Raw genomic sequence first — 18262 nt, forward strand, 5'->3', positions numbered from 1 at the left:
GAACATCAAAATCATCTCAAGGATATAAAATCAAACAATGGTTATAAATCGTTGACTTCAGTATGTGTTTATTTACCATAATACGGGGTTTAATAGGATTAGGACATTTCACTTCTTTGCTTGAACTGGCGACTCATAATTCTATTTTGGTTTGGCGACCTCTGGAGGTTAAACCAGGGATTGCAAACTGGGGCTGACACCTATTCATGATCTCAATTTGGTTTGGCGACCTCTGGAGGTTAAACCAGGGATTGTAAACTGGGGCTGACACCTATTCATGATCTCAATTTGGTTTGGCGACCCCTGGTGGTTAAACTAGGAATTGCAAACCCGACGGCTGGGCTTCCACCACCACCACTGACGGCTGGGCCTCCACCACCACCAACGACGGCTGGGCCTCCACCACCACCAACGACGGCTGGGCCTCCACCACCACCAACGACGGCTGGGCCTCCACCACCACCAACGACGGCTGGGCCTCCACCACCACCACCACCGGCGGCTGGGCCTCCTCCACCACCACCGACGGCTGGGCCTCCACCACCACTACCACCACCACCACCGACGGCTGGGCCTCCACCACCACCGACGGCTGGGCCCCCACCACCACCGACGGCTGGGCCGCCACCACCACCACCACCACCACCGACGGCTGGGCCTCCACCACCACCACCGACGGCTGGGCCTCCACCTCCACCACCACCGACGGCTGATGCGGAAGCTGGCAGCGTAAAGCTATATGCAAACATTGCCAATAAAAGAAACAGGGGGCTGCCAAACCCCGCAATACTAAAGCACCGGAAATGGAGGGCGTTCCAAACCGTTAATAACTCTAAATTAATATGGGACTCAACACGTAAACCAAAAGGCATTCTTTGTGCACACTTAAATATACGAAGCATTTTAACGAAAAGTGATCAGGTCAATCACCTTCTCACTGACTCAAATATTGACTTCCTCTGCCTATCTGAGACATGGCTCCATGAATCTTCGCCCTCAGCAATACTATCTGTACCTGGTTATAAAATGTTTAGAAACGACAGACAGGGTTCTAAGGGAGGAGGTGTTATGACTTATGCCAAGGACACTTTTAATTGTAATGAAATACATGTTACAGATGAGAATGGATTAGAATTTCTTGGACTAACTGTTTCTTTGTCACAGCAAATGTCTTTTATTCTTGTAGTTATTTATAGGCCTTCCTCATCAAATGCCACTTTCTATGAAAAGCTGGAAATGTTACTGAAACAACTCAATCTTGCAAAAGAGGTGATAATAATGGGTGACCTAAATGTTAATTGGGAAGTTAACAAAGTTAGGAAAAAATTGAAAAGGGTTATGGATGATATGGATATGACTCAGGTTATTAATGGCCCTACGAGAATTACAAACTCCACCCGAACTCAGATTGATCTAGCCTTTACTAATAGGCCAGAAAGGATCTTGAAGCCATACAATATGCTCACAGGATTGTCTGATCACAATCTTATAATGGTTTCAAGAAAATTAAATAAAAAGCGCTTCAAACCCTTGGCCACCACTGAATCCAATAGGATACCAAAACATGAACAACAAAATTTCCAAGATTCCATTCAAGAAGTAAACTGGGATGTATTACTCGCTGGTAAAAATTTAGATGAGGATTGTTCTAAATTTGCCAACAAAATACAAGAAATTATTATACAATTTACACGGATAATTAAACTAAAAGCTAGAAAGAATGGCCTGCCTTGGTTAAACACATTTATTCTGAAACTGATGAAAGAACGCGATCATTCCTTGAAGTTGTCGGTCAAATCAGGATACAATAGACAGCACTTTATCTCACTGAGAAATAGGGTAGTGAAAGAAATAAGAAAATCTAAAGCTGACTTTTTCATTACTGCTCTGAATAGTGCGAAGGGAAATTCAAAAATAACCTGGAATTATATTAAAAAACTATTGGGTGATACACAAAATAACAAAACAAAACTAATGCAAATTCAATTAAATGGAAACATCCTGACGGAACCTCAAGTGATGGCTGATGCTTTTAACAACTACTTCATTGAATCTGTGTCAGAAATCTCTTCTAAGTTTGCAGTAAAACAAATGAAGGAATACCCTGCATTGTCTACAACGCAGTTCTTTACTATTACAAATATTACTGAGACCAAAGTTATCGATTTAATTCATTCACTCAAACCATCTAAGGCAAAGGATGTTTTTGGAATGGACACGAGCATGCTCAAAGATCTAGGTTCAACTCTTGCTCCTCCTATTGCCTCAATCATTAATCTTTCAATTTCATCTGGTCACTTTCCAAAGGCCTGGAAATCTGCTATTGTTACCCCCGTCTTTAAATCCGGTGACTCAACTTCTCTGAATAACTACCGACCTATAAGCATTCTTCCGGCCATTTCCAAAGTTGCAGAAAAATGGGTGTCAGAGCAGATTGTCCATTATTTAATCAGCAGCTCCCCCTCTCTCCACGCCATGCAGTTTGGTTTCAGATCCAAGCATTCCACTGAAATGGCTACATGTCTCTTCATTGAGAAAATAAAATCTTCTCTCGACAAGGGTGGAGTTGTAGGGGCGGTGTTCTTGGACCTCAGGAAAGCTTTTGATACAGTAAATCACTCTGTTCTTCTTACCAAGCTCTCAAAATTTAACTTCTCTCGCAAAGCTGTGAGCTGGATTGAATCATATCTGCATGACCAAACACAATCTGTATCAGTTAACAACTGCAGATCAGAGTCTCTTAGGCTAACCTCTGGAGTCCCTCAGGGATCAATATTGGGCCCCCTTTTATTTAGTCTTTATATCAACGATTTGCCCACTGTTTGCTCTGAAGCAGAGTGCGTAATGTATGCAGACGACACAGTTTTCTTTGTTCATGGTCGCTCCAAAGATACTGTTGCTGCTAAACTCACTAATACAATGTCCTGTGTCACAACTTGGTTGCAGGAGTGCTGTCTACAGCTAAACGTTTCTAAAACTGTAGGCATGTATTTCACTAAAACAAAGAGTATCACCTGACCCCGACATACTTGTTAATGGAGAAAAAATGCAAATTATCAGCCAATACAAATATTTTGGGTTAATAATAGATTCACAGCTTTCCTTTAAAGCCCATATTGACAAATTGTGTAAAAATATCAAATTAAACATCGCAAATTTTCGTGCAATTCGGAATGAAATGTCAACTGAAGCTGCAAAAATTTACCTGCATTCGATGATTCTTAGTCACTTTAACTATTGCATAACCAGTTGGTCCCAGGCTGGTCAGAATGCAAAAAAACCATTGGAAGTTTTGTACAAACAAGTAATTAAAGTGATGGATAAAAAACCAAGGCACTATCATCACTGTGCAATTTTAAAAAAATACAGTCTTTTAAACTGGGCCCGTCTTCACATATTTGCAGATTTAAATTTGATTTATAAAGTACTGCATGATTTGGCCCCAGCTCCTCTGGCTGAGTTCATCAGCCAAAGAAACAGCTCTGAGCGTGTCACACGAGGCTCTGTCAGAGGTGACTGTCTCATTCCTCTGCGCAGGAGCACTTTCAGTAAGTCAGCCTGGTCAGTGAGGAGCGCTGGTGAGTGGAACTCAGTACCTGAGGAGGTTAAACTGCTTACAACATACAAGCCCTTCACAAAAAAACTGAAAATGTGGCTAGTTAACACCTATAGCTGCCAACACTAAAAGACAAGTATGTTATGTTGTCTTTTTGTTATGATCAAAAAAATTATGGTTTTATTCTCTCTTTATAGTATAGTTTGATTATGTATCCTGTATTATATTGTCTTGTAGATGTATTTTACTGCTTTTTTACATCATGGCCAGGGGACTACAGATGAAAACTAGCCTTCTGGCTAATTCTGGCTTTTTTAACCATGTGTACTTCATGTGTTTTATGAAATTGCATTGTCCCCTTTCAAAAATAAACTGATAAACAAACTGGGGCTAAGCTCAATCATGAACCCAGCTACATAAGCCAATTACTATCTTCGTTCCATTACATCCATCGCTTCATGTGGCTCGGCCGCCCACTTGACAACTGCTGTGAATGAGAGTTACACCAGTCTCTCCACTTTCTCAAATGGTTTACAGTGCCTACATTCCGGGTTCGCGATACTGTTTGTACAACTTAAGTTAATGTTTAGTGAAAAGAACAAGACCTTTACTTTACCTGCAATTTCCAGTGAGTGTCAAAGAGAATATGCACATACATCCTAGTTACGATACAGAACTTGACTGGAGCTCATTTGCTTACTGCTCAGGGGAGACCTGCTAACAAAGTTTAAAATCAAATATATATGAAAAATTGCCATCAGATGTGTTCAGTTAAAAAATAAAAAGGAAGTTTTCACAAGAGTCAGTATGTACAGATTTATTGTAATTTACAAATTTCAATAGTACAGTTTTTATTTAAAATGAAGCATTAACATTTTCGAAACATGTTAAGAGCAAATTGACACCATTAACTGCTAACATTTTGAGAGAGGGTGCTCACATGAAGTGTAGGCACACTATTCACGGTATAATATACTGTACGAGTGTTTGAGAGGCTGCCTACCAATCAGTCTTAAAATAGACCAAGAAAGAAATAGGTGATTTTAGACAATACAGGAACAGGCTACCTGAAAAGGTCTCTGTACATCACCTTAACCACCAGATGATCAATCATAAGAATTAATTAATTAAAAAAAAAAAAAATAAAAAAAAAACAACAGTTCAACCATTTAAATTGTAACTTGTGGTGGTTGTGGTTAAATAACTATTGATACATAATGAACAATTTTATAGGACTTATCCAAACTATACATCATAACCTGAAACATAAGCATAAAAAGGAGGCAAAGAAATTACTTTACTTTTTACCTTATTACAAAAAGCAATGTATAAAACTATTTAAAACTGCTTGAAGACAAAATAAAAATTACATTTTCTTTCAGACTTATGTACAAGGGTTTGGAAAAATCTTTAAAACTGGTGGATATAAGTGGGGACATCTATAATAAAAACAGTTATTTGGAAATTATCACAGGAACATATTTGGAAATAGAATTATAAAAAAATAAAATAAATAATAAAAGTCACAATCTTGCCCAACCGTACTAACTGCAGTTAACTGGTAGAGGGCCAGGTCAGAAGAATAGTTGAGGAAGAAGGCGCTTGAGGTTCTACGTCGTCTTACGGAAACCTTTTAGGATGGGGTAGATGTTCCCAAATGCTTCGTTGATTTCCTCTCTCACCTTTGCACCTTGACATAAATGCATAAGAAAAAAATTGACAAGAGGAACACTTGAATGTCTACTTAAATGACTGACAAGTCAACAGAGAAACACTTTCACCATCTCTTTCAACTAAATCTCCAGTGGAGTGTGCGACTGTTCAGATTAGCTAGTGTCCTTCTGAAATGAAAGATGACTGCTGAAGAGCAGATCTTACCTGTTAATACGACCTTTCCAGAAACAAAGATGAGCAAGACAATTCTCGGTTTGATCATTCTATAAATCAACCCTGGAAACAGCTCAGGTTCATAGCTGCAAGAAAATAAAACTATTTATTTGAGTAGCAGTTTAATTAAAAAAGGCTCAAAGCAAATCATATTCAGTGATAATAAATGAACAAACACCTCAACTGTTAAGTAGATTTGCCTGTCGGATGATTCAGTGTTGGGAGGCTTTGCTGTTTCATTTTGTCATGTACTTACTATGTTTGACATTAACGTACCTGCTGAACTGTTGATGCGTGAGTACTAAGCCTTCCAGACGAATGGGGAACTTCACGTCACAACTGCCCACCATATTCTGTATCTTGAAGTCCAAAAACTTGGCAGGAAAACCGAGCTTTTGCACCACACGAGCATATTTCCTGGCCGCTAACCGTGACTGCTCCTCACTAGGAATAGAACAGCAGTTTCAGAGACATAACAATGGTAATGACAAAAATGAATGAGATTCAGATGAAGGAATATGAAAAGGTGATTTTTGCATGTCAATAGATAATCTCTTCTAACCTCTTTGCTCCTGTGCAGACCATCTTCCCAGAGCTAAAAATAAGAGCTGTGGTGCGGGGTTCTCGTATTCTCATGATAACTGCAGCAAAACGCTAAAACACAATTTCAACAATGTTGACAAATGTGGTATTATTATACATTTTACTCTACCCCTGGTAATTCCCAACCGGTGTGCCATGAGGGATCAGCAAGTGTGTTTAGGAAATTATCCAATTTCACAAACTTGATCAGATTTTTTTTTTTTTTGCAACAAATAATCAGTTTTTCTACATCTAAGCCAGCGATGTATAGTGACAGGCATAACAATTAGAGGTCACATATTTTGGCTATTTAGATCTCCATAGAGTGACTCTTTATCATGGACTTAGTATAAAAGTGTCAATTTCATTAAAAAAAACACCTTGGTTTTGTCATACTCGTTTCTAGAAAAGGTCCCTCTGACAGCTACTTCTGTTTGACCCAGTTTAGTATCTGCTTTGTCCATATTTGGCTAAGACCCAACCCTCACTTATTGAGACAGCACACGTGTTGTGTTATGTTGGCAGCGCTGGCTTGCGGGCGGAGAGGTAGGTGGAGATCTTTGCTAGTGACGTAGATAAGCTCGAGAAATTTGAATGACCTGATTTCAGGTCTCTCGGTAGAAAAACGTCTGGAACTCAGGAATGCGTGGACGATTTTAATTCATATTTCACGTTTACTGAGGCACCATAGAGCCAATATTACATCCAAAATACGAGAAAAAGTTGGTTTGGTAAAATATGAGACTTAAATGCTCTTCCACTAGACTTGACTCAGTGAGGAATACATCATGGAGGAGATATGGAGGGACAAGACCCAGCGATAAAGTAAAGACAGAGAGGAGCAAAATGGGGCAGGAGATTTGAACTGTTCCATCTGTACGTTACTCGCCATTCGCCAACGGATGAAATAAGGAATGGGAGAAAATTGCAGTTGTTTGTTTACATTCAAATTTGAGGTCCGGCAGCCAATGTGAGTGACATCATACACGCTGTGATCTCGGGATTACAAATTCAGCATCCCGGCACACTCATACTGATCGTTGCACACTTCAATCTTGCTCCTATCTCCCATCAACAAACAGCTTCACCCAACATCTAGACCAGTGGTTCTTAACCTTGTTGGAGGTACGGAACCCCACCAGTTTCATCTGGAGTTCACGGAACCCTTCCTAATTTGAAAAATAAAATATTGTTTATTTCAAATTCAAAACAGGTATACATTTAATTGTCTGTGTAGATTCTCAGTCATCCAGGTGATGCACAAAATGAACCATGCATCAGTTGCACACAAAATCATTGTATTAAAATAATATAAAATATATGTGAATTTCACACAACAACAAAAAAAAAATAATAATAATTATAATTCAATGAAAATTTTTTGTAACTGAATGTGAATTTCCCTTGGTAAGTGCCACCCTCATATCAAGAGGAACGGACTTCATTGTGAAAATTCCCAACAAAATCTGTTTCTTTTCTCTCTGTTATCCTCGAAAAGGGTTCATAGGTAAGAGTAAATTTTTGGGGCTCTTTTTTATTATTGGATGCGCTGTCTGACGCCGCAGCAATGCTACTCAACTCTAGTGTATCGTTGAAATGTTGTTAAATAAAGATCGTTTAAAAAAAGAACAGGGCGGCCGACTGGTTAGAGCGTCAGCCTCACAGTTCTGAGGAGCGGGGTTCAATCCCCGGTCCCGTCTGTGTGGAGTTTGCATGTTCTCCCCGTGCCTGCGTGGGTTTCCTCCCACATCCCAGAAACATGCATTAATTGGGGACTCTAAATTGCCCGTAGGTGTGAATGTGAGTACGAATGTTGATTGTTTGTATGTACCCTGCGATTGGCTGGCAACCAGTTCAGGGTGTACCCCGCCTCCTGCCCGATGATAGCTGGGATAGGCTGCAGCACGCCCGCGACCCTAGTGAGGAGAAGCGGCTCAGAAAATGGATGGATGGATGGATGGATAAAAAAAGAACAAAGCATTTCAACTCAAGCCGCAGCGCCGCAATGGTAAACACCCACCTTGACGCAGCGTTGCGTTTTGAATGGCATGAATACAGCATTCAAAATGCAGTGTAAAAAGACTTCTACGGATAAATGCAAGCACGCACTCACGATGTGTGTCGAGTCCTCCGTTGAACTCCAGCGACTGCCTAACCGAACTCCTGGGGTTCGATCGAACCCAGGTTAAGAACCATTGATCTCGACTATGCAAAAAAAACAACCTCTGGACCTCCTGTATGCCAATTGGTAACATGAAGGGAACTCTTTTTGTGTAGTTTAATTAGAAAATAATATTATGTATTTATTGTTTTACTTTAATCATTATTTTATTAATTCAGATTTATGTTTTATGTTCAAGCTTATTTACAGCACTGTGTCACAGCTGCAGTTAAGTGCTCTATAAGAAAAGCCGAGTAGAAGGCGGATGGATACCCGTGTATCCACCTGTTGCAATCCATGCAACAGAATAATAGCTTTGTGTTCAACTAAACACTGGGTTGGGAAGCACTACTCTACAGTAATCTTGAAACTAGATTTACCTTTGGGTTGTATTCTGCATTCCTGGCTCGCAATGCAATGGTCTTCAAATCCAGTTTACAGCCTAGATTTACAGTTGACACGATATTTCTGACGACGACGAGAGAGAAAATGGTTGGAGCTTAAAGAGCAGACAGATAATAGTTGGTCTTAGTTTTTGTTATGTTTATGTAATGTTAGTGATGTTCATATATTTAACTCATTCACAACTGAAATTAGATATTTCCAACATGCATACATGAAATTATGATGCGTCCCTCAATTCTTTCTCTTAATTTTGATACATACTGTAGCTGTGGAACTATTCCGGAGCTCTCAGAGGCTGGCGTGGCTGGTGTGATGGGGGTCATGGGGGTCAGTGGGGTGTTGTAGAGTGGGGTGTTCCCTGGCAGTGCTGTGGTAGTTGAACCTGTGACTGCCTGGGAATGGAAGAGTTGAGGAGTCTGCCCCGACGTTCCTGGAAGGCCTGGAAAACAGTTTCTCCTATCAGCATTATGAACATCTCTTAACACAAGTACAAACAAATATTTGTATTCTTCGTGTTCATTGTCTGCTTAACTAAAGAAATGCACATCTTTAAGGGGATGATCAAAATGATCACATGTACCTGCATTTGCCTGCTGTGCTTGTTGCGCCTGTTGTTGCTGTCGCTGCTGTTCCTCCAGTATAGACAAACTGTTTGTGTTCTGAACAGGTTGAGGTGTCAGGCCTGAACCATATGGCATCATGGGACTGAAGATTGGCATTCCTGGTGTCATGGCACCCTACAAAAAAATTAATAAAAACCATTTAGGCTGAATGGACTTAAGGTTATGCTAAAGACAACAAATCATAATGTTTGGAGCATAAACTGTCTGTCAATGAGGTGAAATTTGTAAATCCTGTAATCTGCCAATACAGCCATTAATCTGGGCACGTTTTCGAGGACAAGGCAAGTATTCCAGTTATCAACCAGACTCATCATTATTACATTACCACAAGCTAATGGGATCCAGTAAAGGAGTTGAATAAAAAAATCTCCATTAACAAAGATAACGCTCACTTCTCAGTTTATCAGTATTCAGTTAAGAATAACTTTATTATTGTGGTTCTAATTTGCAGTGGCTGCTGCACTGATATGCAATATAACACTGGCATGGAAACAGGAATTAAGAATATTCACAGGGGTTTTCAAGTGAAATCCTACACAGTGATGGAAAATTAATGGAATTACTTTACCCGGGCTAGTAAAGTTAGCACATGGGTCAGCAAATGTATAGTATGTGTTAGCAATATTGCTAACACATACTGTATATATGTGTGGGAGGAGAAATTCATAAGTCAGTGTGTCATAATAAAGCTTTTGAGAAAATATCTTTTCAGGTGAAATTGTGTGGGTGTTACCTGAGGGGAGGCCAGCCCCTGAAAGGCTGGTATGCTGTTGTTCTGATCCATCGCCTTAACTAATCACCCGAGCGAGCAGAAATACACACACCAGCTTGGTAGCTTGTGTGGCAAATGCTCAACGGTTGCGTGTCCAGTGCCTTGCAAGCAGGAGAAACTTTTCTGGGTGAAATAGGCGTATGTCCTCTTGGCTCTTCTCTGTGACAGTTAAACCCTGCATGAAAATGTTTGATAAGAACCGTTTACAAACAGTGGTGGTAAGTAACAAAGTGCAAATTCTTCATTTCTTTAGGTATGCCGCGTAGCACTTTTTCTCAGACAGATATTAGTATGAGTATTCACTCGAGTACTCACCGATCAGTACTTTTGATGTATGAAATTTCAATAAACACGATGACAGACATTTGTGAACAAGAACACCTCTCTTTGTTTCTGACATGTTGTTATGAATCCAACGATCATTCCTGGCAGGACGCACCCCCCTGCACTATGATTGGCTGCTGTATCCCGGTAGAACATGCCCTACTGCTTCCAGACGGGAAAAGAAGTATGTGACTTATGTATGGCGGCGTTAATATTAAACCCACTAACCCTCACCCATCCTAATCCTAGTGATACATGTTTGGGATGCTCATCTCGTTACATCTGCATAGCCTGCCTTTCCCGCAAATGCAGGAACCAACAGTTTTGCAGCAGGGCGTGTCTTGCCAGGAACGCACACGTGGGATTCCTAATAACGCTTTTCTGACACACATGTTGATTCGCCAAAGTCTCAAACCACCGCAGTTTAGCGCTGACTACTGGCAAGGAGGACTTACTCGATGTCAGATTTTTTTTGCTGCAAAAGTTGGTGGATTGGTATCGGCACTCTTCACGAGTACCCAATACATTTAATAATATTGACCAGATATGGTAGTCCCTTTAGTCTACTGTACTAATGTACATATTTTACATTTATTTGAGGATTTATTTTTCTGATGTCTTTTTACTTTAACTCCCAATGCTTGAAAATAGATATCTATACTTCCTACTCCTTATTTTGTCAAAATGGGCTAATTACTTTTTTAAACTGGGTGGATGATTACACAATGTTTAAGAAAGGCATAACGAGGTAAAAAATTTCCATCTGAAAAAAAACATACAGTTGGAGTTGGTATAATTTGCTAATTACGGGAACACATTTTTAATAGATAAGACGACACTAGCTAGCTTTTTTAACTTTGTTGTTTTAGTACATTTCAGTCTTTCCTTTACTTCGGTAAGCAGTTGATTCAGTAAATCTACTTTTACCACTTTTTCATACACGGACCGGTACTTTTATTCAAGCACAGAGTGCTGTACTTTTGCTACCTGTGATAACAACACGTAAACGTTACAGCGGCGCCCCCCAAAAAAGTACTGACTTGTGAAAGCTTGCTACCAACAGAATTTGGCATCGAACGCTCGGAATTATTTTAATTACATTTACTTTTCCGTCGTTTTGGTAGAAGCAACCACAAAAAAGAAGACGCAAACACAGTATGCCAAATATGAACATACACTATATATGTGTGTGTGCTGACACCGGTCAGGTGGCGGTAGCTAACCGCCGAGATACTGTTAGCAACATGCGCTAACACGACTCACTACAACAAACGTACTCCAGCCACAACCCACAGAAAAACAAACACGAGCCCTAATATAAGCGTGAGAGTGCACCAAATGTACCACTGCCAACTTACACGGAGAGCGACAAGCAAACGTAGTGTCTTCAGCTTGCAGTTTGTGCCATTCCCATAGATATGTATGTTAACTCCTGCACGGCTGCAATTTCCGGAAGAGGAAACTTTATCTTCCGGTGTCATAGGTCGCGGCAGAAAGACTCAAGATGGCGTCGCTGAGTGACAAATCAGTTTGGGACGAAGTGGAAGATGGGATCGGTGAAGAAGTTTTAAAAATGTCTACGGAGGAGATAGTTCAGCGAACTCGACTCCTCGACAGCGAGATAAAGATCATGAAGAGTGAGGTTCTGAGGGTGACCCACGAACTTCAAGCCATGAAGGATAAAATCAAGGAAAACACGGAGAAGATAAAGGTGAACAAAACCCTGCCGTATCTCGTGTCGAACGTGATTGAGCTGCTCGATGTGGACCCCAACGACCAAGAGGAAGACGGGGCAAATGTGGACCTGGACTCCCAGAGGAAGGGAAAATGCGCCGTCATCAAGACCTCCACCCGGCAGACTTACTTCCTGCCGGTGATCGGGCTGGTGGACGCCGAGAAGCTGAAGCCCGGAGACCTGGTGGGTGTCAACAAAGACTCCTACTTGATCCTAGAGACCTTACCCACCGAGTATGACTCCCGAGTCAAGGCGATGGAGGTTGACGAGCGCCCCACAGAGCAATACAGCGACATCGGAGGGCTGGACAAGCAGATCCAAGAGCTGGTGGAGGCAATCGTGTTGCCCATGAACCACAAGGAAAAGTTTGAAAACCTGGGCATCCAGCCACCCAAGGGAGTCCTGATGTATGGACCACCGGGAACAGGGAAGACCCTCCTCGCCAGGGCCTGTGCCGCTCAGACGAAAGCTACCTTCCTGAAGTTGGCTGGCCCACAGCTGGTGCAGATGTTCATTGGTGATGGAGCCAAGTTGGTGAGAGATGCCTTCGCCCTGGCCAAAGAGAAAGCCCCATCCATCATCTTCATCGATGAGCTGGATGCCATTGGTACCAAGAGATTTGACAGTGAGAAGGCGGGAGACAGGGAGGTGCAGAGGACCATGCTGGAACTTCTCAATCAGCTGGATGGATTTCAACCCAACATGCAAGTCAAGGTAATGCTTCTCCAAAAAGTAAATCAGGCTGGAACACTTTAAATCTGGGATCACTCACTTTTTTGGAACCGTGAGCTACTTCTTGGTTACTGATTTGTGCAAAGGCAGTTTTGATACACGCTTTAAAATAATTTGCTCAAATTACCTTTAATTGTATGTTATTATTGAAATGAATTCATCAGTGTGACGACACGTATAATGTTAATGAAATCTCACAATAATTATCAGCAGGGATTTAATAAGGTAGGAAACAAATAAATATCAACATGCAACTCTTTGTCTATAAATCTCTCCAAATGTTTACATTTTCAAATGATCACTTCAGGTACTATGTTGGTGGTTGCTTTAAATGCTCGCCTTGTAGCATGGAATACATTTGATCCCATCCATCAGTTTGGAAGAGACACTAGATTTGGAATTTCTTGAGTATTTAGGAAACATGGTGTTCATTCAGAAAGTAACAGAAGGACCTCTTGCACAATCCAAAACAAAAGCTGCATCCAAAATTTAGCCTGGGCAAAAATGTTACAGTAGGGATATATAATATATAAATAGCGGAAAATGCAATTGCCCCCCCTGGAAAAGTTTAGAATTGGCGGCATTAATAGTTTCCACATACTATGATTCCAAAACATCCATCCATTTTCTGAACCACTTCTCCTCACTAGGGTCGCGGGCGTGCTGGAGCCTATCCCAGCTATCATCGGGCAGAAGGCGGGGTACACCCTGAACTGGCTGCCAGCCAATCGCAGGGCACATACAAACAAACAACCATTCGCACTCGCATTCACACCTGCGGGCAATTTGGAGTTGTCAATTAACCTACCACGCATATTTTTGGGATGTGGGAGGAAACCGGAGTGCCCTGGAGAAAACCCACACAGGCACGGGGAGAACATGCAAACAATTCCAAAACATTACCCTTATAAATTAATGGCTTTCAGATTCCTCATGACAAGGAAATAAAAAAAAAAAAAAAAAAAAGAACACCATACCAAAAGTAATGCATGGTAGCGGCAGCATCATTATTTGGGGTTGTTTTTTTTTTCAACTGGAACTGGAGGCTGAGTGATGGTAGAAGGAATTATAAACAGTTCAAAATAGCAGTCAGTATTAACACAAAACCTTTAGGCCCCTGATAGAAAACAAAACAATGTCAGGAAAAGCCTGCTAGAACATCTGACATGTATTTGGTGTTAATCAGAGGCACTTTATAGATGGCAGGTGTGTGCTGATTCTGTTTGAATGTGATAATCCTGAACACAGCCGCATCCCCAGTTATGAACGTGCGTACACTTGTGAAACCACAATATCTCAGTTGTGTATTTTCCATCCATCCATTTTCTGGGCCGCTTCTCCTCACTAGGGTCGCAGGCGTGCTGTAGCCTATCCCAGCTATCATCGGGCACAATATCGCAGTTGTGTATTTTATTAATTTTATTTATACTGTAGGTCACATTAATGATGGAGAATCTTTTGAAATTGTCAATTTTTTTTTAATATCACAAAACCCTGACATTTAAACAGGGGTGTGTAGACTTTTTTTTTTATCCACTTTACATGTGAACATTTCGTATACTTCCTTGGCCTAGTTTCTGTACTACTTTCCTATTTAGACAGGCAGTAGTGTACACTGCATCTAAGTATGAAAACACCTCTCAGTATGAATGCCATGTCACCTTTTAGCTAGTTAATAATAGTTATAGAGGGATAATTACATCATTTTGCCCACATTTGCAGGTGATCGCTGCAACCAACAGAGTGGACATCTTGGACCCGGCACTGCTGCGTTCAGGCCGCCTGGACAGGAAGATTGAGTTCCCCATGCCAAATGAGGAGGCCAGAGCACGGATTATGCAGATTCACTCCCGCAAGATGAACGTCAGTCCTGACGTCAACTACGAAGAGCTGGCGCGCTGCACCGACGACTTCAACGGCGCCCAGTGCAAAGCCGTATGCGTGGAGGCGGGCATGATCGCGCTGCGGCGTGGAGCCACAGAGCTGAACCACGAGGATTACATGGAGGGTATCCTGGAGGTACAAGCCAAGAAGAAGGCCAATCTGCAGTACTACGCTTGAGGACACTGTGGGTTCATGTTTGTGAAGTAGTCTTTGATTTGTGAAAATAGTTGTGGCATTCTCTACACTTGTTACAGCAGATTACCATAGAGTTAATAAAAAGACATGAAAACAAAGCATTTTGTTTCTTTTATATTTTCTACAATCTAGTTGTGAAGCAAGTACTGCATTCACAAAATGACTCCATTTGTCAATTATATTGTGTATGATTTAGTTATTACTCTCATCCATCCATTTTCTATATTGCTTATAATGAGGGTCACCCTGGACCGGCCGCTGGCCAATCACAGGGCACATATGGACAAACAACCATTCACACTCAGATTCATACCTAAGGACAATTAATTAGGAGTTTATTCTAACCAAACTTATGTTTTGGGAATGTGGAGTACTTCTAATATTAATGCGCTTTCACTTGTCGCACTTTTCTACCTTCAAGGTACTCAAAGCGCTTTAACAGTCTCCTCATTCAACTCAAGATGCAACGTCAGGAGCAACTGAGGGTTCAGTATCTTGCTCAAGGACACTGGAACATGGTCACCAGGGCCGAGGATCGAACCTATAATCGTTGGGTTGGGAGACGACCACGCTACCACCTGAGCCATGCTGCTCCCGTATCATAAGCGTGGTGAGCACATCCAAACTCCACACAGGAAGGTCGAAACCCGGATTCAAACCCCCAACCGCAGAACAATGAGACGTGCTAACCGCTCGTCTACCGCGGTGCCTAGTTATTACTTGATTGACAAACAAAAAACTGGAATTTACAACTGATATCATCACCCTAATAGCATTGTTGCCCAAGTATTTTTTTTTTTACTTACTGTCACAATATTAATAAAGGTACCATTGTGCTTGCTAAAAATTTTGTTTTTCTTTGTAGATTCTCAGTCATCTGGGTCATGTTAATCTGCAAATGCTGAAGGATTGAGGCAACTGGACTCTTTGTGTTTCTCTGTTTTCTGGAAATGTTCCAAAATGACCTTTGCAATTATGCTAACTATAGACAAAAGAGATTTTACCACACTAAACAATTGTTTGATACAATGTCATCTATTGGGATAGTACAAAAATAGTGAATACCAAAATAATCCCTAGAAAAGATATTAGTTGAGCCCACTCATTGTCCAATTAGTTCATCAGGGCAACAGGAAACACCCACAAGTTAAAAGCCACTTTTACTTGACACTAAAAGTGAATGTTTCCTTTAGTACATACATAAATACAGTTTAACAAAAAAAGATGGAGGCTCCACCACTTAAGGTATTTTAGCATCAAGTCTGCTGTGGCCACACAGTAAACTCATAGTACATGCAGAGCAAAATTTGTACAAGTAAATCACTTTCAAGTTTCAAATTTAAGCAACTTTAATGTTGTTTACTGTATTCTTTAGCATTTTATTTATTTGTTGGAAATGGCTGTAGTTTTGTACTGTTAGTAGTTATTGATATATGCTAAAATATATACTGTTATTGTGTATTAATTCTCACTGCCCATAACAGGTAATAAATTCAATGTATATAATATTCTAATTAAAGTAACTACTCCTCCCCTGTGGCCAACTGATTTCAAATAATCTATACATGGACAAGAAAATAGACTTATACAGAAACAGGTGGGGGAAAAAAACTATGAGAAGCTGCATATTTGAAAATATATATTTATTTATGTTTGTATATCCATTGTCTTCCGCTTATCCGAGGTCGGGTCGCCGGGGCAGCAGCCTCAGCAGGGAAGCCCAGACTTCACTCTCCCCAGCCACTTCCTCTAGCTCTTCCGAGGGGATCCCGAGGCGTTCCCAGGCAAGCCGAGAGACGTAGTCTCTCCAGCGTGTCCTGGGTCGTCCCCGGGGTCTCCTCCCGGTGGAACGTGCCCGGAACACCTCACCAGGGTGGCGTCCGAGAGGCATCCTAAACAGATGCCCGAGCCACCTCATCTGGCTCCTCTCAATGCGAAGGAGCAGCTGCTCTACTCTGAGACCCTCCCGGATGTCCGAGCTTCTCACCTTATCTCTAAGGGAGAGCCCGGACAGTCTGCGGAGGAAACTCATTTCGGCCGCTTGTATCCGGGATCTTGTTCTTTTGGTCACGACCCACAGCTCGTGACCATAGGTGAGGGTAGGAATGTAGATCGACCGTTAAATTGAGAGGTTTGCCTTTTGGCTTAGCTCCTTCTTCACCACAACAGACCGATACAAAGTCCGCATCACTTTGGACGCTGCACCGATCCGACTGTCGATCTCCCTCACTCGTGAACAAGACCCCAAGATATTAGAACTCCTCCACTTGGGGAAGGATCTCATCCCCGACCTGGAGAGGCCACTCCACCCTTTTGCGACTAAGGACCATGGTCTCAGATTTAGAGGTGCTGATTCTCATCCCAGCCGCTTCAGACTCGGCTGCGAACCGCTCCAGTGAGAGTTGGAGATCACGGCCTGAAGAAGCCAACAGAACCACATCATCTGCAAAAAGCAGAGATGCAATACTGAGGCCACCAAACCGGACCCCCTCTAAGCCTCGGCTGCCTCGTCCATAAAAGTTATGAACAGAATCGGTGACAAAGGGCAGCCTTGGTGGAGTCCAACCCGCACTGGAAACGAGTCCGATTGACTGCCGGCAATGCGTACCAAACTCTGACTCCGGTCGTACAGGGACCGAACAGCCCGTATCAGGTGGTTCGGTACCCCATACTCCCAAAACACCCCCCACAGGACTCCACGAGGGACACGGTCGAACGCCTTCTCCAAGTCCACAAAACACATATAGACTGGTTGGGCAAACTCCCATGCACCCTTGAGGACCCTGCCGAGGGTGAAGAGCTGGTCCACTGTTCCACGGCCAGGACGAAAACCACACTGCTCCTCCTGAATCTGAGATTTGACATCCCAAAGGACCCTCCTCTCCAGCACCCCTGAATAGACCTTACCAGGGAGGTTGAGGAGTGTGATCCCCCTGTAGTTGGAAGACACCCTCCGGAGTGGTGGTCCCCCTTTTTAAGAAGGGGGACCACCACTCCAGTCAGCCAATCCAGAGGCACTGTCCCCGATGTCCACGCGATGTTGCAGAGGCGTGTCAACCAGGACAGCCCCACAACATCCAGAGCCTTGAGGAACTCTGGGCGAATCTCATCCACCCCCGGGGCCCTGCCACCGAGGAGCTTTTTAACCACCTCGTTGACCTCAACCCCAGAGATAGGAGAGCCCGCCTCAGAGAACCCAGACTCTGCTCCCTCATGGGAAGGCGTGTCGGTGGAATTGAGGAGGTCTTCGAAGTATTCTCCCCACCGATTCACAACGTCCCGAGTCGAGGACAGCAGCGCCCCATCCCCACTATACACAGTGTTGATGGTGCACTGCTTCCCCCTCCTGAGACGCCGGATGGTGGACCAGAATTTCCTCGAAGCCGTCCGGAAGTTGTTCTCCATG

The 18262-nt window shown here is 42.4% G+C and overlaps 2 protein-coding genes across 3 annotated transcripts; one reads left to right on the forward strand and one right to left on the reverse strand.

Moving 5' to 3' along the window:
* Positions 1 to 4358: 4358 nt before the first annotated feature.
* LOC133474354 (TATA-box-binding protein) lies at positions 4359 to 11808 on the reverse strand. The gene is made up of 9 exons (XM_061765983.1): positions 11669 to 11808; positions 9948 to 10161; positions 9172 to 9328; positions 8853 to 9030; positions 8567 to 8654; positions 6006 to 6097; positions 5720 to 5887; positions 5435 to 5529; positions 4359 to 5246 (listed from the first exon to the last, which is right to left on the reverse strand). Exons 2-9 carry the CDS (start codon positions 9996 to 9998, stop codon positions 5167 to 5169), a joined length of 909 nt encoding a protein of 302 aa, XP_061621967.1. The 5' UTR covers positions 9999 to 10161; positions 11669 to 11808; the 3' UTR covers positions 4359 to 5166.
* Positions 11809 to 11814: 6 nt separating this feature from the next.
* Positions 11815 to 16179, forward strand: LOC133474350 (26S proteasome regulatory subunit 6A-B). Of its 2 annotated transcripts, XM_061765968.1 has the most exons (3): positions 11815 to 12759; positions 14500 to 14845; positions 15278 to 16179. In XM_061765968.1, the coding sequence occupies exons 1-2, from the start codon at positions 11815 to 11817 to the stop codon at positions 14836 to 14838; spliced, it is 1284 nt and encodes a 427-aa protein (XP_061621952.1). In that variant the 3' UTR covers positions 14839 to 14845; positions 15278 to 16179. The 2 variants fall into 2 exon arrangements, with proteins under 2 accessions (XP_061621952.1, XP_061621951.1); XM_061765967.1 differs by lacking the exon at positions 15278 to 16179 and having other exon boundaries at positions 14500 to 14954.
* The last annotated feature ends 2083 nt before the right edge of the window (positions 16180 to 18262 follow it).

This window comes from Phyllopteryx taeniolatus, chromosome 2 (assembly GCF_024500385.1).
Source record: "Phyllopteryx taeniolatus isolate TA_2022b chromosome 2, UOR_Ptae_1.2, whole genome shotgun sequence".
NCBI lineage: Eukaryota > Metazoa > Chordata > Actinopteri > Syngnathiformes > Syngnathidae > Phyllopteryx > Phyllopteryx taeniolatus.

Excerpts from the sequence above, each read along its gene's own strand:
- LOC133474354 (XM_061765983.1), bottom strand. The coding sequence starts at position 9,998 with ATGGATCAGAACAACAGCATACCAGCCTTTCAGGGGCTGGCCTCCCCT. Across the intron at positions 5,888-6,005 it reads GTCTGCACAGGAGCAAAGAG|TGAGGAGCAGTCACGGTTAG; the intron begins GTTAGAAGAGAT and ends TTCTATTCCTAG. Across the intron at positions 5,530-5,719 it reads ACGCATCAACAGTTCAGCAG|CTATGAACCTGAGCTGTTTC; the intron begins GTACGTTAATGT and ends ATTTTCTTGCAG.
- LOC133474350 (XM_061765968.1), top strand. The coding sequence starts at position 11,815 with ATGGCGTCGCTGAGTGACAAATCAGTTTGGGACGAAGTGGAAGATGGG. Across the intron at positions 12,760-14,499 it reads AACCCAACATGCAAGTCAAG|GTGATCGCTGCAACCAACAG; the intron begins GTAATGCTTCTC and ends CCACATTTGCAG.